At 44.2% G+C, this 24,135-nt stretch overlaps 1 protein-coding gene across 1 annotated transcript in view; it reads left to right on the forward strand.

Moving 5' to 3' along the window:
• Window positions 1–630: 630 nt before the first annotated feature.
• The window catches only part of tgfbr1b (transforming growth factor, beta receptor 1 b), a gene marked incomplete at both ends in the record, with an annotated part of 57,717 nt that continues 34,212 nt past the window's right edge, over window positions 631–24,135 (forward strand). Inside the window, one exon of the mRNA XM_080489653.1 lies at window positions 631–694. Within this exon, the coding sequence (XP_080345779.1) occupies window positions 631–694 (64 nt within the window). The remainder of the gene's footprint in view (window positions 695–24,135) is intronic.

A 24,135-nucleotide genomic window follows, 5' to 3' on the forward strand; every position in this document is an offset into this window, starting at 1 on the left:
TGTTGCGTTTTTGTTTTCAGAAAAGTTTTGACCCAACACGGCAGAAGCGCTGGAAATTATGTAGTTTTACTGTAGGGCCACTAGTGGGTGCTGTTGTTTGTTTTTGTAATGAAACATGCCTGTAGAGAACAATACACTATAAACATTAATGATGTACATAGACATTTGTATGGACAGACAATGACGTTGGAAGGGAAAGTCTTGATTCTGACACTGAAAAACAAAATCCTGAGAAAGATAAGTCAGAAGTCAAACATTTATTTTATAACTCTGAGATTATAGACAGAATCCTGTGGAAAAAAGTCAGAATAAACAATAAAATATATATAATTGATATAATATGATTTGTCTGGCCCCAGTCATCACCTTTAAACGGTAATTACCCGAATTCTGTGTTATTTCAGGAGTTTTTGTGACTTAAACTTGATAAACTGTTTCGCTGCTGTTTCCACTATACTGAATACTAAGCGTTTGTTTACAGTGGGGCGGGGTGTGGCTGCGCGCTCCACCAATCAGCGTCGATCTTCCCTCGAGGAGGCGGGACTGGCCGTTCGCTCGGCCAATCAGCGGCGGCCTTCCCCAGCGCTCCGAGAAGTTAGCAGTCGGGTGCCAGTCTGGTCCGCAGCCACGATGGATGCAATACCATGCCTTCTGCTCGTCCTCCTGTTCGGGACAAGGATACCAGAGAACACCGGTAAGTGCTCCGAGGCGACGGGCGCCGCGCGTTTCCCCGGGACTCCACCCCCAGCCGCGGGGCTCCCGCCGGGTCCCGTTAGGAGAGCTCTTTGTTGAAGAAGCCCGAAGAAGCGGAGTGTGTAACTAAGATGGCGCGGGGTCTGCGGCCAGCCTGCCGCTGCCTGTCTCAGGAATGTTTATTGTCTTGGGAGGGGAAAAAAGAGCGAGGAGGTAAAAGTCACGGTGGGCTTCTAAAGGGGGTCCGAGTGCTGGTAGCCCGGGCCGCGGGGCTGTTCCTGTCCTCGTACGGGTCGTTTTCTGTCGTTTCGCTGTGGGACTCGGTATCAACAAAAAGAGGAGTCGGTCCGGAGCAACAGCCTGAGAGAGACGTATTAAAAAGTTGGCAGCATCTCTCGAGACGCCGTTTGCTCACTTCAACTGCTCGCTGGGTCTGGATCCAGCGGTGAACCAGCTGTGGGCACACTTTAAAGTTCGCGTTCAGCACCGTGTCTCTCCTCTGGCGCCAGCCCGTCAACTCTTCTGTCGCGACATAACGTGTCGTTTTCGGTGACGCTCGCGACACTTTTCCCAGTGTCTTGTCGGGTTGTTATTTCCACCTCCAGCACACTAGAATCTGTCAAAATCTGATCGTGCGCCCCTTCTCTGGACGCACGCCCTCAAACTACACTTTACCTTGCCGGGTATATCACGATATATATCGCGATTTCCATATTGCACTGGGATACATCGATGCATTTGTATTATATGGCCGACCAGGTCGTGTTGACACAGGATGTTATTTCACTTCATTATTTCAACATTGCATCATGCCCTGCTGGAGAGAAATCACATGCACCAAAATGTGGAAACCGCTTCGCTTCTGTGAAACTAAAAATGTGTCTATAAAAAAACAGACGGAGAGAAATCTCTTATTCCTAAAGAATCATCGATGTAATAATTGCAGTACTCTTGGCCATATTACAGCAGGTTTTCCCTCACGACGTGCAGTGGATGTCACTATGGGCGCAGGCTGCAGTGTGGAAGTGTTTCATTCATGCCGGAGTATCCGGGGGTCTCCCGGAGACGCTCAGCACCCTGTGTGTGTGTGTGTTTGTGGTTCCAGATGAGCAGGATTAAATTACCCCGCAAGATTTGTGAATTGGATTCGGCATTTATAGCTGCTCATTACGGGGGAAACGGCTCGGTTGCGAGCGGCAGCGCTGCTACACCTTGATGTGCTGACATTTTTTTATTTTCATCCCGTTTCTTTGTAAACTGTGTCTCTTCTTTGTGCTTCAAAAAAAAACAAAAACAGCCTGGGATTTTCTAAATGAAGCTGCCCCCCCCCCCCCCCCCCCCCCCCCCACACACACACACACACACACTCTCTCTCGTAGGTACTGTGTTTTCCTCCTAATGACTCGCAGACTCATGCGTTTTCCTTTGTGTGACATTCCTTTGTGTGTGTGTGTGTGTGTGTGTGTGCAGAGAGAGAGAGAGAGAGCGAGCCTGATCGTGAGTGGAGGAGCATGATGTTCAAACAGCATGCATAAAGATCTCATTAGAAGCTCCCCATGCCAAAAGCACGGTCGTGTCCTCACATACCCCACCGCCGCCTCGGATGCAGGCGGGATATTAAATTGATATGTTGGCTCAGGGACACACAAGAAGGGAGGGAAGTCCGCTCCCTTTGTCCGGCAACGGGATTGTCATGGCGTGGGTCCACGCTCGGAGCGGCATCATTTGCATCAGAAAGGACTCCCAATATTTCAGATGCAGATAATCGCTCACACACAGGAACGAAGAGGAGGGTAGTGGAATGGTTTCCCTGAGTAAATATCCAGGCCGGCTGTTAGATCCTCCACATCACAAAGGAAGATGCGAGGCAGAGCGCACCTTCACAGACACCTTCACGTGTCACGTTGCTACTCTGCTCTGAGCACCACACCCCTGCAGCTCACACACACACACACACACACACACACTTACACACTCTTCGGAGCCGCTGGCATCGGACTAAATGAGGCGGTGTCACTAGTACTCCCCTCATCCTGCCAGCCCAACGTGTTCCGTAACTCTTCTCCCATCAGCCCACCCACCTTCCATTTTCATTTGTCTATTGTCAGCCTTCAGCCCCCTCCTCTCACCGTGCACTAAGTAAACGGGCCACATTTAGCCGGACTGGCTGGAATAAAGGATGGCTGTGGTGTCAGCACTCCTGTGTCAACCGCAGTCCAAATCGATGGTGACTGTCGTTGCCTACAGAGGCTGACTTTAGGATGCTATCTCATCTTGCTCCGGGGCTGCTGCTTGCTGCTGCTGCTGGACCCGAATTATCTGGAGGTTTGGACACGTGTGTCGTACAACGTGTCCCACTTTTAGACGCAGCACAGCCTGTATACATTATCTACCTGTTACTGTGTTTGAGAGCAGAAATGCCTGCAGGAGTTTACTGATGTGCATCGGAATAACTGTGTTGGCAGTCCTGCATTTTTCAGGAAACATTCAAGACATAATTTTTCCATTTTGTTGTTCTGAGGAGCTTCCATCTCCTTGTGTCCACTAGCATCCAATTCAGATGTGTTAATCAATCATGCTGCAGATTCATCAAGGTTAGGCATGGATCGGACATAAGGATTATTTGTAAGGAAGCAGAGTTTTACTCCCGTTCTCCCACTTTTCACAGATGATTCTTGAACCAGGCGTGACAAGTTGGCTAATTGGTTAAATGTCTGCCCCCGCACAAGAAATATTCGTGTTTTATACATCTACAAGGTGTCGTATAAAGGCTGATATCAACGACTGTGCTCTTCGTGCAGTGTGTAGCCTCTACGCAGTCCCTTCACCCGGCAAGTCCTGTGTCGAGGTTTTATGTGCCGCAAAGGCGTTCACCGCCATAACGCCAGAAGGATTTGGTTGTGAAACTGCATTAACCTCATTAGTAGTGTTTATTTTCCAGTCACAATGAGCATTTTGGCACAAAAATGAGCAGTTAAGCGGCAGTTTGTTTTAGCTTCCGGTGAAAGCCAGACGACTGTAGCGGCGAGCTACAAGCTAGCTTACCGCACGGTGTCGTCCATATTATCGGCGGTCTGCAAAGCGCTGTGGACGGTACTGCAACGTGTGATCCATCATCTGGATCACGCGTGGAGTTTCTTAACATGAGCGGACCAATCGCAGCTCTCGTGGTCCGCATTCTCTTTCACTTCAACGCATACAATGACACTAATTGCTGCAGCTTGACTATTATATCAAGCCTGTTTAAGCAACACTTGTTTTTCAACAGATTAAAGAAACAACTAATGTTAAAGAAATTAATCTGCTTTGTTTGATGGAGTATTCCGCTGAAATCTTTCTTTTTTGGCGACATAGATGCTCTGCACAGTTGGTATGAGGCTACACGTGGCCCTTTCATTTGGTGCATAAATTAGGCGTATTTTGAACGATAACAAGGTTTTATGTTGTCAAACTCAGGTCCTAGGGGGGCCGCATCCCTGCTTGTTTTTTTTTTTTTTTTTGGTGTTTCCCTTCTGAAACACACCTGAATGTCATGATGATGTTCAGCAGAAAGCTGAGATGCTCATTACAATCAGCAGTGTTGAAGCAGGGAGACATGGAAGACATGCAGGGCTGCGGCCCTCCAGGACCTGAGTTTGACAACCCTGATATATAGGAGCGATTTCAACCCAAATATTTGTTTTTAGTAACAGCTGCTAGCGCACCACACTCCGGCTTGTATGACACGTTGAAGCTCTTTTCACGAAAACGCAGCTCATCACCACAATGAGCTCAAAGATCTGCTTTACTTCACTTATTGAATCTGTAAATGCTTCAGGAAATAAAACTAAAGGCTTTGAATGGCTGTGATTACGCCTAATCTATCCATGGATGATGTTTGTTATACTTGGCACCAGATTGTGCTAAATGTTCAATGTGTAAAGAGTCTTTATTAAAATGTGCATTCAGTTGAGGCAGTCATGGCTACTAGAGGAGTCTGGTTTTCATGTAGTGGATCATCAATAACGGTATAAATTTATTGAGTGGGCTTTTGGTGCCTTAAGCTTGATCAGATCTAGTGGGTTTCTGGTTGTGGAAGGCTTTGATAGCCAACACCACAACTTCCTTTGCACTTTGTAAAGTAATCAAAAGACAGGAGAGGTGAAATTGTTCCATCAGGTTAAGTAGAGTTTCACAAGTTCTTAAAAGTATCAATAGTTTTAAAGTCCTCCAACTTGCCTTGCACTGTTTAGTCCGAGTTTTTCTGTTTTCTGTTGATTAAAAAGTGGTAAATCTAAAGCCCTGCCATGTGTGGACGTAAAGTTTGACATCTCTGAAGCAAGCAATTTGTTCAACGGACGTATCTGTTGAATTTCTTGTTCCATTTGTCAGCAAAGAAGAGAACTGACAGATTCAATGACTGAACAGGGGCTGACGGTACATTTAATTAGTAGTGTAATGCTAAAAGTGGAATACATCTGCAGGCACCATCACGGAGTGTCTTGAAAGATTAGTTTCAACACTAAAGGATAAATGAATGACGTTATTTGGGCCGTTCTCCACTAACCCCCAGGCTAAGTTCGGCCGGGTTCCAGGAAGTCCTGTCCAGCCACTGTAGCTTAAACGTTCCTGAACTCTGGAATTTGCAGGAAGTGTATTTCAAACTGATGTATTAGCAGAGCGTCCTTCAGAGGAGTCGGACAGGAATATTTCTCAGTGAGGTAAGTTGTCATGGGACTTTTCCTCAAGGCCACAGAGCTCTGCTTCCTCTTTCCTTATCTCCATACTGATACTGTAAGAATCCGCCGATACTGCCCCGGCTTGATGTTTTGCACTCACTTTCACGCGCTCTGCGTTACACTCCCATCCACTGTTGCTAAGGGCCACTAATTTTGAGTTTTTTGGCTGAAACGCTGGATTTGTTTGTTGGGGTGCCGCGCGGCCGCTCGTCAGCACCAGCAGCCCAGGAATGCCAAGCATGCGAGCGACCCGGACGCCCGTTGTCCGGGCGCAGGGAACCACAACTAATTTGGCGGTTGTAGCCAAGCCAGTGGCTGTCGAATTGAAAAGCACCAACGCGTTAATGAACACCCCCCCCTCTTTTTTTTTTGTCGTCCCACTCCCAAACTGTGCCATCGATGCTCTGTTTCAGGATTAGACAGCTACGCTTGTTCGTATCACATGGGAGGGACTGGGACATGCAAATCTTTTGCTTCTTTAATTGCCTCAATCTTCCAGCTCTCCAGAGTGTTGGTGTGAAAGAAAAGGCAGGACGAGCGTTCGTTTGCATTAGGGTATACTTGTTTGTAGCCCCCCCCCCCCCCCCCCCCCCCCCCCCGTGTCCGCCCCCTCCCTGGCAAACTGATTATTTTACGGCTGTCAGAGCGAGAGGCTTTGAACCAAACGGAGGTGAGGCAAGCAGCCAGAAGCCTCTGTGGAATATTTCTCCATGTTTTTGTGTCAAAAAGTGTTGCACATCTGAGACATGAAGCCCCCATCCCATCCAAACATGGCACGCCACGGGAGCCTGCCCACTCACACTTGCTCCTTGTAAATAAAAACGTAGTCACTTTGACTGAATATCATTATCTGGGTTTGTGTCGTGAGTGTGTGCAGAGATTCCAGGGAAGTGGGTGTATTTTGAGAAGCACTCTAATTAAGGTGTTGAGTGTGGATCTCAGCCACCATCGACCCAGTGTGGATTCTGTGGCTCTGCAGATGACTTGTGGCTTGATGCGGATCAGCACACAGTCGTTTATGTGGCACAGCCATGTCGTCCACCTCATACCCTCCACAAGTTGAGTGTGGTTATCTAATGGGGCTTTTCCACGAGCACCTCCTCGGCCCGACTCACCTCAAGTTTTTCGGCTTTTCCATTATGTTTTAGTACCTGATACGAGGTACTTTTATTGTACCTTTTCAAGCAAGCTGAGTCGAGCCGAAAATGTGACGTCGGCAGGCCGCTGTTAGGCCGGGCCGTTTGCACAGACCGAGCAGGTATACCATCGCCTCAATGTCCTCCTTAGTTGTTTTGTGTTTGTGTCGCAGAAAAATTATCCACCCACGCCCAGGTGGTACTATGAAAAACCACTGAAACTGAGTCGAGTAGTGCTAGAACTGTGTAATGGAAAAGCGCCTTTTGATTCTGTTTACATGACGGCGTTTCAAGTGAAAATGTCTGTTTTATGAGAGTACAGCAGAATTGGAAGTTCTGTGCCGACGAATGTACTGCTAAAATTCTCAGGGGTGTTGAATTTATGAAGGATCTAAATAAAACCCATTGGCGGAGTGTTTTCGTGAGATGGTGTGTCTGGGCACACTTGGATCGTGATTGAGGCATTTGATTTAAATGAGATTTGTTCAAAATAAACATCAGTTTTCAAACAAACTCAAGTTTTGTTTAATGGAAAAGCGGTGTACGGCAATTATGTAGTAGAGCAGACCAATCACAGCCTTTGTGGTGTGCATCGATTCGATGTGTACGTTTATTGATGCAGAGCCACAGCGTCGATGTGACGCGTTACTATAAATTGTTCTTTCGATTAAACTCCGCTCTCCATGCAAGAGAGGATCCAAACTGGTACTCCCAAGCAGTACCTAACAAAGTGGCCCATAGAAATGTATCTGTGCATGGAGATGTTTATGTAGACCAGATGTTGGCCAGTACATCGAAAAAGCCCAAAACAAAATTTACATGCTATCGTTGGCTTCCTGCTGCGTCGTGTCGCCGTGTGCTGCTGCTGCAGGGGGAAAAAAAGCCACAGTGAAATGTGAATGCATACATCCTGAATGCAAAGTCCAAAAAAAGCTTGTGAAGAAAGCTCCCCAGTCTCAGTAGGTTGATTTCCTCAGCCCGGCAGCATGTTCTTTGTTATTCAGACACATGCTCAGTCTCCCACTCAGGCCTGTGTTCTCACCGCGCTCAGTCCAAACGCCCGGGTGGAAGCGTCTCTCAGGGCTCCATTGTAAACTCTGTCTAATACGCTCGCAGTAGTAACAGTTCCCGCGTTCGAGTACATTAACGCCTCTTTTTAGGCAGGGGCCACTCTGTTGAGATGTTAAACTTGAATTCATCCATTAGTTACCTGATTGAAGGTAATCCTCTGCAGGAATGGAGGCGGCGGTCGTCTCACTGGCTGCACAGTGTACATTCATGTATTTTTCAGCTTGTTTGCTTTGCTTCCTTGTACTAGAGCGCAGTACACCTCTGCAACCTCTCAGCAGAAAGACTTGCACTCTGCATCAGTCATTCACCTCATGAAAGCAAGACGTCAGCCTTCACAGCTCTACTTTTATACAGAGAAGCTTCCTTAGAAAACTGGCTATAGAAATCGATGTGAAATAAAATGAGACAACACACTGCAAGAAAAACTTTGTGCAAGCTCCTTCAGCCAGACACCTCCTGTAGGGTAAACAAAATACTGCACAATATACCGCAAATATATACGTCTCCCATCGTCTTTGGGCAATCAGATGAATCTTATCTGCACGAGTGTGTTTCTGCCGTTGGAGGTGACAGAGTGAAACTGAGACGCGTGATGAAAACTTGTGGTTAACCCCTAAGGCCTGTTCACACGTTTCCAAGTCAAAGTGGGAAACTTTCGTCGGGTTTTTGTTGTTCGTTTACACGATAGCAGCACTTTCTGTCCCTGCAAACTGCTTCCAGAGTGCAGCGTTTAACGTGGGAAACCAAAACACGGAGTAGGTCACCTGCACGATGTGTGCAGACAATAGCTTCTCTGCACATGTGCAAGAAAATAGAAAAACCATAACGATTGGCAGAAGTGAACATTTACCCAGAACATAAATCACATTGTGCACAACTTTGAAGAGGCATGGGTGTACCGCACCACTTGGCTTTTAGCCACACGAAAGGCTTTGTTGATCCAGCCATCTTCAAAGTAAACATAAATCTGTGAAACAGATCGTATTACATGTCACAAATGACAGGACAAAAGCTCAGAGGGTTATATGACTTGGACACGTCCCCTGAATGACATGACTGGAACAGCACCATAGAAATGGTGACAATGATCACATGGTGCAACATTTAGGCCCCGTTGACACAAGGTTTTTAGGTGAAAACGGGAAACTTTCATTGCGTTTCGGGTGTTTGTTTACACGACAATGGTGCCAAGACATTGAAAATGCAACTATTTGAAAATGGCGCATACACTCCACAGCCGTCGTAAGTAGTTCTTCTGCACATGCTCAGCAGATGGGCAATAACAATGTTTGCCTCCAGAGTGTCACGACTCCCAGTCCATGTTCTCCTGGGACTTTTTATAGTTGACAGTCACCGTAATAACATGTCTGTGTTCTCCCATTGTTAATGTTTGTAGCGTACTGTTCTTTGTGCACATAGGAGTGTGGTTTCGTTACAAAAACAACCAACAGCACCGACTTATGGCCTCGCATGCTGACTGCACCATTTTGAGCGTTTCCGCTGTTTTCATGTGAACGCACATCGTTTGTCAAAACGTTCAGAAACTTTTCTGAAACCAAAAGCAAAACTGATGCATTTTCACTGGAAACGGATCCTTTAATGAACATTCAGAAAAAAACCAAAAGTGTCAGATTCTTTAAGTATTGGTTTGTAATCTGGTCAGATTAAAAAGATTTATTTTCTTCTTTCCTCTTTTCTATTAAACCATTTGAATAAAGGTTATCAATGAGCTGTGTGATGTGTTCAAAGCTGTGTTTACCTCTGGCTTTGGTATTCCTGTCACAGTGCATCGAGTCAACGTATATAGCCGTATGAAAGGAAAACAAACACATTATGAAAGCGCCCCTCCCTTGTGGATGTGGAGCTGCCGGTGCTGATGTAGGACGGGGGGCCAGGCACCGGTGCAGCCAATCAGACAGTCGGCCGGGTTCAGCCTGAGTCGTGAGTCAGCGGCTTCAAACAGCATCCCCCTCTCTGGCCCCGTTAACTACCCCTGCTTAGCTCCACCCCCGCCTGCTGCCCTATCCCTGCCTCGCTCAGGAGTTTGTGTGTGTGTGTTGGACTCTTGGGGGCTCAAACAAAGAAAAGTTCTAAAATAATGATAGAATCAATACAGTGCAGTCCTCTGAGAGGAAGGTATGGACGTCCATTTAATGTTTGGACGTTTCCCATAATATCTGCAGTTTCTCTTGCTGATATGAATAAACAAGTTCCTTGGAGGAACTCATGTCCAATTTTAAGATTAGGCGGGGTTTTTGTTTTTCTCAGTTTTTACAATGCTTGGGACTTTAATATGTGAATTTCAATTATTCAAATGCAGGAAAAAATGTGTCTTTTTAAAAAAAACAACAGTTAGTTGTGCTTAATTTTTCCACTTTTTTCTAAAGGACAAGTACTTCCCTTGAGCTACTTTCCAATACAGAGTACTGATACGAGTACTCATTAAATGCCATTGAGTCTCTTTTTATGCTTTATATGCGAACGCTATGCGAAGGCTATGCGTTGTGGCGAACCACTTCAGCACACCCTGCTTCGACGTTACGTCACCTCCAACAACCTTGAAGGCTCCATTATATACTCTACTACTACTACTACAATAAGCATGAGGCAATGCGTAACGTCTACGCACTGCCTCATGCTTGTTATTAGTGAGCGCGATTCCTCGACTACAATGAGTATCAGTCATATTGTCATCGTGTTTAGCATGTAGCATCGCTGGTGTGTTAATTTAAAAAAATCTCCAAACTGCCGACATCGCTCGTCCTCTCTTGCACCTGCAGGCAATGTTGGATGACGTCAAGTAATACTCGTCTGGTTGTATCAGGAACCTTTCAAGAGTATTGATTCTGGTATCGGTATTGGTTCATTCCTGATAATATCCAATCTGAGCTTGTGTTGTTTAAGTAGGGCATGTCCAGAAGTCCTGAAGGAGAACAAGATCAGTAGAATAATACTGAACAAAACCACACAGTGAATCAGCGGGAAGTATTTTTCCCAGAGATTGGGAAAAGGGAAGCCGCTGCTGCTCAGTCGGCATCATGAACCAGCTGTATTATCACATGACTTCCCCGGGAAGTGAAGCTGCCTTCATGGAGTGTTGGGGGGAAAAGAAACACTGAAATGGGGATCACAATAGTGTTCCAGTAGGTGGAATGGAGTCTGTGTTTTAGCTGTATTCATTGTCACGGATTAAGAAGACCGTTTCGTTGGACATGAAATAAAGCAGAGGGAGACGTTGATCACGATGGGTTTGTTTTCTGTGGCTTTCTTCTGGAAGGATCGGTGGCGAATGGATGCGGGTGTGCAGTGTGTCTGGGTCAGAGCAGCTGTCGGGTTGTTGCTGGCAGCGTTAACCTTTGAGATCAAACTACTGCATATTCATCGAACAGATGTACGGCCGTCTCCTCCCAGTCCATTCTCAGCCCGCTCCGACTCTGTTGAGCAAGAACAAGAGGCCGGCTGTGGTTTCATTCTCTCTCGCAGACGGGTCGCGGTCACACCAGCAAGTCGTCCGGATGTTCGGGTCCTCACTTCCTTCTGGAGACGACCTCCTGGCTTTCCAAACTGAAAGTGGAGCCATGTAGTTGTGTTGACTTCATATCTCTCCTGCCAAAACTGTGTGTCAAGGACGCTGTGTTGCGCCAGTTAAAAGGTCTTTAACCTTCATGACGAAATCAAAATACATTCAGAGCCACAGAACATGTTGAGCATTCAAAATGAGCATAGCGTCTTGTAATACCTGCAGATGGTGGTTTGCTTTATGTACTTAAACTGTAGCTCAGTGGGAAATTATGAAATGTAACCCCTACAATGGAGAACTGTTGACTGTTTTTAGCCATCCTTAGCAGATTTAGGCATAACGGTTTCAGCAATTTTAGCTCTTTTGAACTATTTTGTATTTTTAATTGATTTTGGCCGGGTTTGTCAATTTAGTCAATTTTAGCTGTATCGCCTGTTTATAGTTGTTTTAGCAATTGTCAGTCTTTTACCAGATTTAGTATTTTTAATGGATTTTAGACAGTTTACTTGTTTTAAGTAATTCTCTATGTTTTTATCTGATTTAACAGTTTCTCTGTTTACGATTTTGAGCTCTGTTTAGCTATTTTTGCCTTTTTAGCATATTAAGACATAACAGTTTATTTTTTTGTTTTTTTAAGTAATTTTGTCTATTTTAGCTGGTTTAGACTATTTGGTCACTTAAGGCAATTTGTATTATTTTAGTCAATTTCACCTGTTTTTACTGTTTCTCTCCACCTACCACACGTATAGGTAAACCTGCAATGTTGGAAATAAAAGTGAAGGAGTCTCTATTTTTCTAGTGATTTATTCAGGGCTGTCTTGCAGAGAGGCGTGGTTGGAAACAACATTTATTACCCACAGTGAAAGGCAGCGGGCAAGTGATGCATATTCTAGTTGACAAACTATTAAACGATCTAATTTAGTGTCACATTTGTCTCCTGAAGCTTCAAGGTGGGTCAGTTTGAATGAGTGGTTGCAACAAAATCAGATGGAAATGTATATTTCTAGGTCCAGTGGAAGCTTGGTGGGGCCACTGCAGAGGACCTCCTGTGTTGGTTGAAGAGGAAAAAGACCGAGCTGAGCTCAGGCTCCAGCGCTAACCTGCGAGGGTAAACATCCAGCAGGGCAGATAGTGTGAGAGGGGGAGGGTTTTATGGGCTGGAGGTACCGAGCTCCCTTTCCCAACACACACACTCAGATCACATCTGCTGTGGACAAAGGGCCGGCCATAATGCAGGGTACGGGGGGGATGGGGGTGGGGTGGATGGGGCGGACAGGGCCGTGACCTATGGAAATGACTGTGGGGGCTGAAAGGTAGCAGAGAAGAGGGGAAATGAGCTCCTGCACACACTTCAAGGGAATGAGCGTGGGGGCAGGGCAGCATGTGGAGGTGGGGTGGTCGGGTAACAATTCGTGTCTTTTTATTTACGTCCGTTTTCCAGTATCCAGGAAATGGAATCCGATGACATGGCGCATTTCAGGCTCCATAAAAGTGAAATGTTTCTGAACAACGTCAGCAGGCCAGTCATGAAAAAGCAGACATTGCATTATATTAATGTGCCGGATTCCCAGGAGAGCCCCCGGTCCTGATGGTGTGGGAGAAGACGCAGCTGAAGGCTGCAGTGGACACTCCAGGGACCCCAAGTGGCCCTCCATTGTCCCAAATGATCCACTTTGTTGTTCAGCGAACAAAAGCATCCGCCTTCTCCTCTACTTTCTCCCCATTTTATTACATTACAGACCAATTCTGCACAAGAGTGAGTTAACGTTTGGTTCTAAACCTGATGACTCGGCCCCCGTTTACACAACGTTTCAAGTGAAATTTCAGTAAAATTGCAGCATCACTGCCAAACTTTTTTGCCAAATTGCTCAATATGGACAGAAAAATAAACACTACCAACCGGTTTCATGTGGTTTCATGACGGATCCTAGCGATATGGCGGTCAAATATTGTCACTATTCCATTTCACTACTCGGCTCGCCTCGACTCAGTTTCGGTCATTTACCATTATAATATGGTACCACCTCGGTATTGGTAACTCACAAACACAAAACAACTATGGAGGATATCCAGGCGATGGTATAGCTGCTCCTCGGTCTGTGGCTTTTTGTTGGACGCAAAGCAAACAAAGGGAACCAGAGACGGCTTCGCCCTGGCCAATCAGTCGCATGCTGTCTGCCGGCGTCACATTTTCGGCTCACTTGGAACCGCAATGGAGTAGGTACTAGAAAAGTACCTGGTGTCAGTAGAGCCGAGTAGGTGCGAGTGGAAAAGCTTCATACTGTGTGACAAATTTAACCTTGACGCAAAAATTCCAGGGATGAAGGGACCGTGTACTGCCCTATGTGTACTGTAGTCGCAGTAGTATACTGAGCCCGTTGAACCATCTAAATGAAGATGAACAGGCTGGTAAGAGTTCAAATGTAGCTTTGCTATGGAAAGTATTGTTTCCTTGATGTAATTGAAGAACTAAGAAGAGAGTCTTGTTTATGTCTGTATACATTGAATCAAATTTTTCTCATGAGAGGGGCCGTCAATTCATATTTATTTATTTTAGTTGATGAAATATCAAAACAAATTCAAATTTATTGCATCTTTATGCAAAATATGTTTGTCAGAAAATTTGTTGGGCAATAAAATAAACACAGGACGGACACGGGGGTGGGGAGGGGGAATTTCCACACCGATGCCTCAGCCATTTGCATACATTTCAGTAACCTCGTCCAAGCGGTGTGAATTCAGGAGAAACAATGAGACCACCAGCGTCCCCCGAAGTGGGCACTTGTTGTTTAACACCATAAACATGGTGCATGTAATAACGGGGTTGGTACAGTCGGAGTGATCTGTATGGATAGTGCGGTTGCCATGGCGCCGAAGGTAATTAAGTCAGCTCACGGATTCGCTGAGAAGCGAGGTGTGAAGTGTTCATGCTCGTTACGGTGTTGATGTAGAGAATGTGATAGTCTGCTTTAGGTGAGTTACTGGCGGCGAGATGAGGATTCGTAGCACTTCTCCCCTCGTCTTTATTAAGTACATCTCGTCTTTGTTGTCACCTTTTCAGTGGAGTTACTTAGCAAGTGGTGGACTTAATATCAGCGTGAAAGTCAGAGAGGGCTCGTTCTGCCACAACAGATGGTTCATTGGTCCCTGCTTTTCTGTGGTTTTACCATAAAGATGGGAATCGTCTCCATCATAATCGGCATTGTATATCATGTATTGTCACATTAGAGCACACTCCTTTAAAGAGAGGGTAGTACAGTTTTCTCCAGGTTTACACATCATCACATTCGCGTTTTTGTTTCGAGTCAGCCGTAATGGCAATCCAACATGTTCTTCTGTCCATTGCAAAAACAAACAACAGCATCCACTTCTGGCTCAACGTGAAAACCATATTGTTTTCGGCGATTCTGCTGTTTCTGTGGAAACGGACATCGTTCCCAAAACGTCGCTGCGTAAATCCAAAACTTTTCTGAAACGAAACCGCACAAATTATGCGTTTTCACTTGAAACGTTGTGTAAACGGGGCCTGAGGCTCTGTTAATCCTGAGATTTTGGGGAAACTGAAAGCCTGGACTGTGGAACTGGAATCTAAAGATTCACGAGGACTACTGTTGTTTTTTATCTGCACGAGGAAATTGTATTGATGATTTAAAATTAAAAAAAGATCCGTCCGCTGGTGTTATTTCTGGACTCCCTTGTCTTCTTTGGAGACGTCTTCCTCAGTTCTTGGGCATGAAATGAAGCTGTGATGCGACTCTACAGACTGGGCCCGTTTTTTTTTTTTTTCATCCAGAGCTCTGCAGCGGCTTGATCTCCTTTCAAAGAGCCTCACGCTGTAAAACTCTTTCATACCCTCTCGGATGCTTTCTCAAGCAACCAGCACCCCGTGGGATCTGTTTGATTGAAGCACTGCTGATATTGTGAAGTGCAGCTTTAATAAAGAGGTTTCATCAGAAACCTGGAGTGGTTTTAACACCAGCAGAAGATGATGATGATCTTTTTTCTCTCTTTGATGGGCCGTGGCTTGTTTTGACTTCATTCAGTCTGGTCGTAGATTGCGGGCCAAGTGGGCAAATTAAAAATGCATGAGGTCACGTGAGGAGAAGATGCTGACCTATTTATCAGAGGCATGAGTAATACGTCTTCTTCACTAGCAAGTGAAACTTTGATGGTAACGCTGTAGAGTTGTAGATTATTAATGCTTGTTTACACAACAATTACGTTTCGAGTGTCTGTTTACATGACAACAGTGGTCGGAGCCACTGAAAGTGCAACTTTTTGAAAACTGCTCCCAAGTTTGAACTTTTTAAAAATGTTGGGTTTTCCGTCGTCGTGGAGATGGACGAAAAAGACCATTTGTGGAAACACTCGGACTCAGTCTCCAGTAGACAGCAGAACTGCGTATGTAAACCACGGCCGTAGTAAATAGTGTTTCTGCACACGCCCAGTAGATTGACAATAAGAACAATGTTTCCTCCAGAGTGTCATGACTCTCAGTCCGTATTCTCCTGGGGCTTTGTAGTTTTATTTTGACAGTCACCGTAATAACAATCCAACTTGGTCGTCTGTCCACTAGAATGCCCCAAGAGACTCGTCTTGCAGCTCAAGTTTATAAACGCGATGCTTCAATTAGATCAATAGTTTAACAAAAATCAGCATCAACTATTTGCTGAATTTGTGCACATCTCAAAAAGCGATCCCTGAATAAATCCCCCAATAAGAAAGTAATTAAAATAACCAACTCTTTTTTTACTTCCAATTATGCTGGCTTACCTGTAGTTTTGATCGGCGAAAAGAATTTTGCAAAACCAAAACTGTTCAACACCAAAACTATTTGAACTTATAAAAACAGTCGAACGAAGTTAAAAAGGTGAATCTCCTTATTTGCCTAATAAACAGGTACTGTGGGTAAAACCGGCCTAAATCGAGATGAGCGGTTCAGTAGGCTTAAACCGCTAAATGTCAAAGCAGTTAAAGACTCTTAATAAAATGTCAACTCAATTCCATTTCTTCAATTTGGTAAATGCAGCATGAAGAGTGTCGATTGGACGTTCTGCTGTGTTTGTTCACAGGAGATATTTCAACAATCTATTTTCTCTAATTCACTCCTCTTTACTTCATAATATTCCCGACTGGCAGCACAGATCTGATGTAAATACACCATAGCTTCTGAGTGCTGGTGAATGGGCTTCAGGTTTCCCACCCAGATGAACTCGTTTTGATCCCATCAATAGAGTCCAGGAGCCGACCTGGAGTCGGGCCGGAGCTCCTCTGTCCACATCTGTCGACACCCATCAGCTGTCAGCAGGGGGTCTGCTAATAATTAGGGAAATCTGATCGCTGAGTCCTGGTTTTCCCTCTTCCAGCTTCAGACGAGCACATCCCACATGTCTGCTAGGTTTCTAGTAGAGCCCACACAGCAGAAAAGAACTCATTGTGCTCGATTCAGAACGCTGCTCAGACAAAGTCCTTCCACTCCAGAAACAAATGGATGAATAAACACTGCAGAGGAACGTGTTCCTGCACCAAGCACATTAAAAAACACTTTGTAACAAAGCTCTATGTGGGCTGTTCCTGTTCGCTCAATCCATGTAGGGATGACTTAATAGCCCCATAAGATTGAAACCTAAAGGTTCCTCAAGACAAAGCATCAAGCAGTTTGGATTTTGGATAGTGGATACAGATATTCTTTTCTCTTTGTGTTCAATGAACAAATTGGCTCAAAGTGAGTTTTCTAAATCACACAGTGGCATCAGTGCTGGCCATTCATGGCTGCACAGAAAAGGAGTCGTCGGTGCTCTAAAGCAGTGATTCCCAACTGGGAATCCCGACCCCCAAGGAGAGGCGCCAGAGATTCATTCTTCATTCATTCTCTATATTTTAAAGAGGTCATATTATGCAAAATTCACGTTCTAATGGTTTTCCAGCAATAATAATCGTCCTCATACCTGGACTGATGCCCCCGAAGTGAAGAAAGTCTGTCCTCTCTCTCCCTGGCTTGTTTCAGTTTTTTAAAAAGTGTGTTCCTCCAACCAGCCATTTAGAAATCAAACCCTATATAGTGTCATCGGGGGATCAGCCAATCCCAATCAAGGTAGGCCCTCCCTTTGACTCCTCCCACAATTAGACAACTCTGCTCTGGCACATGGCACCACGAGAGGAAGTACTTCCTACTTTTCCCAAGATGGGCATGTGTGGACGGAGCCAGTCCAGCTCACACAGACACAGCAGATTCTGAATGCAGCTCCTATGATCCAAGATTCAAATGGAGGAAAATCAAGGAGGAGCTAGAAACTTTGAATACAAAGTTTTTGGACCATTAAGACCATGTGAAAGTGTTGAAAAACTGTATGATATGACCCCTTAAGGAGTCTCTCCAAGGCATCTTACAAATCAGTGAGCATTTATGTATCTAAATTGAAAGAGTATGATTTATTTATAATATATACATTTTGAGATTACTATTTTCTAGTTCTAAATTATTGCGATTGTGAACATCCTGTTTCCAGTAAACACGAAGGTAAACTCGTAATCGTAGCCAGCGTATGAAAAAAAAATGGCGGAGCGTCGGGCTAATTAGAAAGATGAATCAGTCTAAAGAAAAACAATGGTGTACCAAGATAGTTACACAGAACTTGGCTTCACAGAAACAATGGACAAAATTAGAGCCGAATGAATCTTTTTCCATGGAAAACCGGCAAATTAAATTTTGAAACTTCAAGCTGAAGCAGTGCCAGACTACCAAACACCCCAGATGGAGAGTAAAGTCAGAGTTTATTCTTACAGAATATAACAAAGAAACCATTTCACATATAGTGTATCATGAGGTTTTTTGTAATGGTTCTCACGAGTGCCGTTTCGACCAGAGATCTGTGAACCGCATGAGAACACAAGGCTTTTTTAATTTCCAATTCTCTGTGGCCAATCAGCGGATTGAACCTGTTTCCTAGTTGAAAGGTCTGGACACTGGAGGACAACTCTATTAAAAGCAGAATGTCTTGAGAAGGTGTCTGTGTGTCTGTGTTTTCAGTGGTCAGAGTGTTGGGTATTGATTTGTGTGCAGAGCGACCATTGTCTTCCACCTCCCTCCTTCTCTTCATTCACATTAGATTAAACTCCATACCGTCTTTTCATTTGCAACGCCTCCCGAGGGCTTCAACCAGGCCGCAGCTCGCTTAAAAGCTTCGTCACGCCTTTCTATTCCCCCTTCCTCCCCCTGAATTTCAAGTTGAGCCGTAATCAGATTGCGCTGGACCGGCTTCATTGAGAGGAATTCCACATGTTGGGTGGTTCGGGGGTTCGTATGTGAGGCACGCATGCCGCGTGGCCTCAGTTCGCCCGGGTATTAGCAGGTGACTGCACAGCTTATGTTTCCGCTGCTGCCTGCGTCTATTGTGGGATTTGTTAGATGATATTTGAAGCGGCTCCGAGGATTTATCCCGACTGTCTGTGGTCACACTGAACAAGCTGCATTTACCCCCTGCTGAGATCTGATCACTACACCACCGCGGCCTCCTCTGAACTGCTTCCTCTTTGTGTTTGTGGTTGAAAGGTAGATTAGAGGAGAGGACGATCAGTTGGGTAAACTTTTAACCCTTCGTTGGGCATGCGACCATGCTGCATGTTTACCTGTAACTTTATTTGAAGTCGCTCTGGAGGTTGAGATGAATGTAGCTTGGGGAAGGGTTTGTCTTCTGCTTCACATTTGTCATAACATGAACATCAATGTTCACCCCTTTGACACCATATTAGATGGTATGCCGTCACACGAGTGCAAGTTGCAGTATGTGCACTTTTTAAAAAAAAAAAACGACCCACTGATTCCAAGAAAGTCGTATTTAGCCTATATTTTTCAAATAATGATAATAATAAAACAAATCTTTTTTCACAACTGCAGTGAGACTTTGTAGAGATACAAGACAATAAATATGTAGCAAACATAACTGGCATATATAGTTTTCCCCCTCAACTTTAATAAACCTCTCGAGTCGAGTCCTAAAATGTAAAAAAAATTAAAAAAGGCAAAAACAATAAATAACCTCAAGTGAAAAGTCCTAAAAGGCAATAAATACATTTAAAACATGCAAAAAAATTTAAATACAATAGGGGTGCGTGTGCGCTCCGACCCGAGATCTGCAACTGAATAAGCGCTTCATACTCGACCTTATTTACCAACAACATTCAAGGACACAACTTCAAAATAAGAGTCAAAACAACGTATTTTCAAAACAATCTTCTCCCAACCAAGATTGTACTTTGAAAAGAATACCGGATGCGCATGCGTAAATGACATGGCGTTTGCGTCCATGTGAGAGTGTGCATGTGTAACTGACTCAAACGACCCGTGGAAACTCCGTAAAAAGAAATGGAGTGAAATAGAGTGCATCACTAACGGAGCAGCAAAGAGCAAATGTCTGGCAAAAGAAAAGAATAAAAGAGAGAGATAGACAGAAGGGAAACAATGGCTGCTGCTACATCCACAAGGCCACAACTGTGTTCTCTTTTTATTTGGAAAAGTATCAAAAGTATCGAAATACATGGTGGTATCGGTATCGATACCAAAATGTTGGTATCGTGACAACACTATTTAATACTTTATATTAGCCTTGAAGTCTCTCCGTTGCTCTCCTGTTGCGTTGTGGTCGACCGTGTGAACAAAAAGAAGCAGTCGAACAGTGTGCTGTTTGTTTACATGTTTCTCCTCCCTCCACTGAAAACTTGGTTAATTGACTCTGCAATGAAACAGTTCCAGCTTTTGTTTCATTATTTGCTGTTTCTTCTTCACGATGCGTGGGCAGCTACAACCGGCATGTCTCTCTCCTCCTCCTCCTCCTCCTCCTTACGCTGTAACCTCCTGAATGGAGCCTCTGTCACACCAGCAGTGGATCAGCGCGAGGAAAACACAGGTGTTGTTTCGGTTTCACCAGCCGAGCGCCACATTCAGAGCTGTTTCCAGCTTCTCTCGCTAGAAGTAGGAAATCTGTTCCAGAAAATCGGTTATAAACTACTGTTGAAGATGTCTTTGTCACTTCGGCTAATCTCTGTGCATTGTGTGTGGGATTAGTTTCTTTTGAATACAATTAAATACAAATTACATAGACCAGTTTCACAATATGGTACAGATTAATGTATAGCAGAACAGTGTTTGAAAATCAAAAGTGCTTTCAATACAAAACACATATTACACATAATCCTGCACACGTTCTTCTGTTACCTCAGTTTATTCATCATTTCACCAAATTGTGTTCCAAGATGAAAACAATCCGCTGTCTTTACTTTAGAACGAGGAAACAAAAGTCCAAATCAAGGATGTATGCAAAAAAAAAAAGATTAAAAACGAATTACAAAAAAAAAGAAAGAAAATATGCAATTGATCTGACAGCACAGAATAAAGTGGTAAGATGACGGACTTTTGGGACACATTTGCGAGACGATGTAATTTGATGAGATTATTTGGTGAATAAAACATGGACACGGTGCGAGAAGTGGGCATGTGTGGGTTAAAGTGGACGCTCAGATCGTTTGCAATCAGTCTGAAGATGTACAACTTTTGTAATTTGAGTTCCTCATTGAGTTGACTTCCCTTCAGTAGAAATACAAACCGTTTGAATGCAAACTGGAGCCATCAGGAAAGCAACAACTGCCAGAATTGAAAACATTGCACAACCTTCCACTTGACTCTCGATGCAGGCTGTAAAGCATCACTGAAACTGGTTTATATTAAATGAACTCTTGACTTCATTAAGTAAGCATGTCCATTCCTGCTTTTTCTAAATATTATTTGAAGCAAAGCTGAAAGGTTTCCAACATCTCTCTCTCTCTCTCTCCTCTCTCTCTCTCCTCTCTCTCTCTCTCTCTCTCTCTCTCTCCTCTCTCTCTCTCTCTCTCTCTCTCTCTCTCTCTCTCTCTCTCTCTCTCTCTCTCTCTCTCTCTCTCTCTCTCTCTCTAAAAAAATAAAAAAATAAATCTGCCCTCGCTCTGCATCACCAGCTTTTCACAATGAGAGCCATTCTGGAAATGACAACTGTGGAGCACCATTGTGTTTCCCTCGACTCTTTAAAAAAAAAAAAAAAAAAAACAACCTGCTCTGACACCAGCTCACACAAATCCCGACTTCGGATCTGAGTAAGTATCACTCGGAAACATTGTCAGCCGAGTATGACGTGTCACCCAAAAAAAACTTCTACAAGGCTGTATGCTGGCACTACAAAGACAAAACGCTGTTCCAGTGTCTGGTTTCTGTCTGGATCCACCCTCCCTTTTCTGTAAACAACATAAAGAGTGTCTGTTACTGGAACGCTGCACTTGGTTCATTGTAAGTTGTCACTAACTCTACAGTGTGAGGCTGCAATATGGCGAAATTATCGGATTATTGTGTGTGCGTGCATGCATGTGTAAATCTGTTTAAGGGGCCTATCAAAATTCGGATAGTCCGGGACTCCGTTCACTTGGGAGAGAGCAAATTTTCACCCCTTCATTTGGTTCGGGTGGCGTTCACATTCAGTTTAGAGACCGGATCAAACTACCTGCAAAATGTCACACAATTACACCAGCTGCTAGTTTGCAGGCGCTGTCACCCGAAACAAACACTGACTAGAGAGGAAGTAAAGAAGAAACATGGCTCATTGATTGGTCCGGGCCGAAAAGTGAAGTCCCGCCGTTTTAGCCCGTGGTGGCTAGGCTAGTTAGCTTCTGGCTACTGACTAGCCACAAACAACCGTGATATATAGTCTTCAGACCAGATATCAATGAGAGTCTTCCTCACAACTTCTTCCTCACTACTCCACGTCTGGCGGCGAGATATTTTCCAACTGTTTCTTTCTACGTCTGCTTTTTCTGATTCGCGTTGTTTGCTTTGTTTGTTGACTACCCAGAATGCACTGCGCTCTACGTCATGTCCTCTCCCGCCGCCCACTAGTAAGATCTTTTGTAAAACGAAGCTATACCTTGCATTTCAAGGAGACCAGAGATCACTTGTTAGCTCCGGTTCAGAGTCTGTGGGTGTGCTCACGTCGCCCAAATGAAACGTTTTGGAATCGCTGCTACTGTAAATAGTTCTTCTGCACATGCGCGTGTAAATGGATAATAACAACAATAGCGGACTCCAAGGTGGCATGACCCTAACCCTCTGTCTCTGTGTAAACGGGGAAACTTTTCTGAAATGCTGACACGGCACGTGCGCCCTACGGCCGTAGCAAATAGTTCGGCACAAAACAGCAGTGTGTGCGCTTCACTCTTTAATTTAACAACGCTTCTCCAATAAGTGAACATTTACTCCCATCATTGTCTACATGTGTGGAGTTTGTTTATTGTTCTGTGTGTGTGCATACAGATGGCATAGTTTTTAAAAACGTTTAAAAAAAAAAAAAAAACTTTAAAAACTTTATACAATGTGTTTTCACTTTGAAGGTCATGTAAATTGGGCCTAAGGAGAAGGGTCACTAAACCATAAAAAGACAAGTAATTGGATGTGTAAACTTATAGAAATATGGTCGACTACAGAGACAGCGATCTGTCGATACAGCGAACTGAACTACTAAACTGATGAAGTGATGGCTTATAACACAGTGGCAAAAGCTAAAAGCAAATCAAGCTAAATAAACACAGTTATTACAGTAGAGTCACAAAATCAAACAATAAAAACACAAAGGGAGCACGTACTAAACTAGTAAACTTGTAGAAAGAAGTGGCAATTACCTGCTTTTCGTCAGTGTTTATTTGGACCCTCAGACTTTGTTTCATATATTGGCTGTGGCTGAAGAAGCGATAGCAGCAAATCTCTGAATAAATCGACGCGGTCCCCGGTGTTTGGTTTCAGAGAGCCGCAGAGAGGAAGCTGGAGTGTGTTTTTATGCGGTTGTGGTGTAGCGACACACACACACCGGGACGGGAGTCCCTGCTCGGAGCTGAGTTCCAGTGCTACTGAGACGACACCGGGTTACACATATAAGTGCTCCCATGGTGGCTTCAATCAGGCCTGGGATTCCTCCAGATCAGGTCTGGTCCCCGTCCCCACGTCTCCCGATAAAGACGCTCAAGCTCCAGGAGCATCAGCGAGACACGATAAAACCAATCTCTGCTCTCGTGTGAGGACTCAAGCAGCTCCGAGCGAGAATCCAGAGGAGGAGAATCGGGAATGAATTATTAATACAATCTTTGATCCAGCAGACTCTTTCTGCTCAGCTTCAGCCGCTGGCTGCCTCTCACATGCCAGCGTCATGTAATGCGGCGAGTCGCACTCAGGCGGGATAATCACTGAATTGGCTCTTTAACTTTCCCTGATAAGTGTAATGAAAAGCAGAGGCAGCTGGGAAAAGGCCAGATGAGGACAGACCCAAACTGTTCCCATAATGCTTCACTATGAGCCTGGAAATAAATTGGATATCTTCTGCAAAGCCACCGAAGGAATTTATCTTCGGATGTTAATTTAAATGAGTGGAGTAATTTGGAGCTTTCAGACCACGGACATAAATTGAGGCTTTAATAGATGATTGCTGAGCAACCTGTTTTTCACATTCAACGTGTTTGTTCATAGTCGGTTTACTACATTTTAACATTTAACGATGTGCATTCACTTTTATCATTCAGTTACAATATTGAGATGGAAACTCCAGCTCAAGACTAAATTAACGGTAAAATATTGGGAATGTTTAAAAGTTCGAAGACTTGATATGGACAAGATGTGCGATTATGCGTTTGGCGTATCATCAAAGTGAAATAATGAGAATTGAATCAAAATATTGACTGTTGACTTATTGAAAATAATTCAAGTATATATGTACTGTATGTAAGTCCCAATGATTTGAAATGTCAAAAACATTTACAAAGTAAAGAACAAAGATGAATAATGGCGTAACGTTGCAAATATAGTCAAACTGCCCCAAAGTGGAATTGTCGCAAATCTTTTCCGAAAAGAGAGACTCAATTTGAAATGTCATTGCTAATCAATTTCAACCGTCTCAAATCGCTCTGAGACACTAGAAATCCAACTTGTAAC

Source organism: Lipophrys pholis, assembly GCF_963383615.2.
Source record: "Lipophrys pholis genome assembly, chromosome: 20".
NCBI lineage: Eukaryota > Metazoa > Chordata > Actinopteri > Blenniiformes > Blenniidae > Lipophrys > Lipophrys pholis.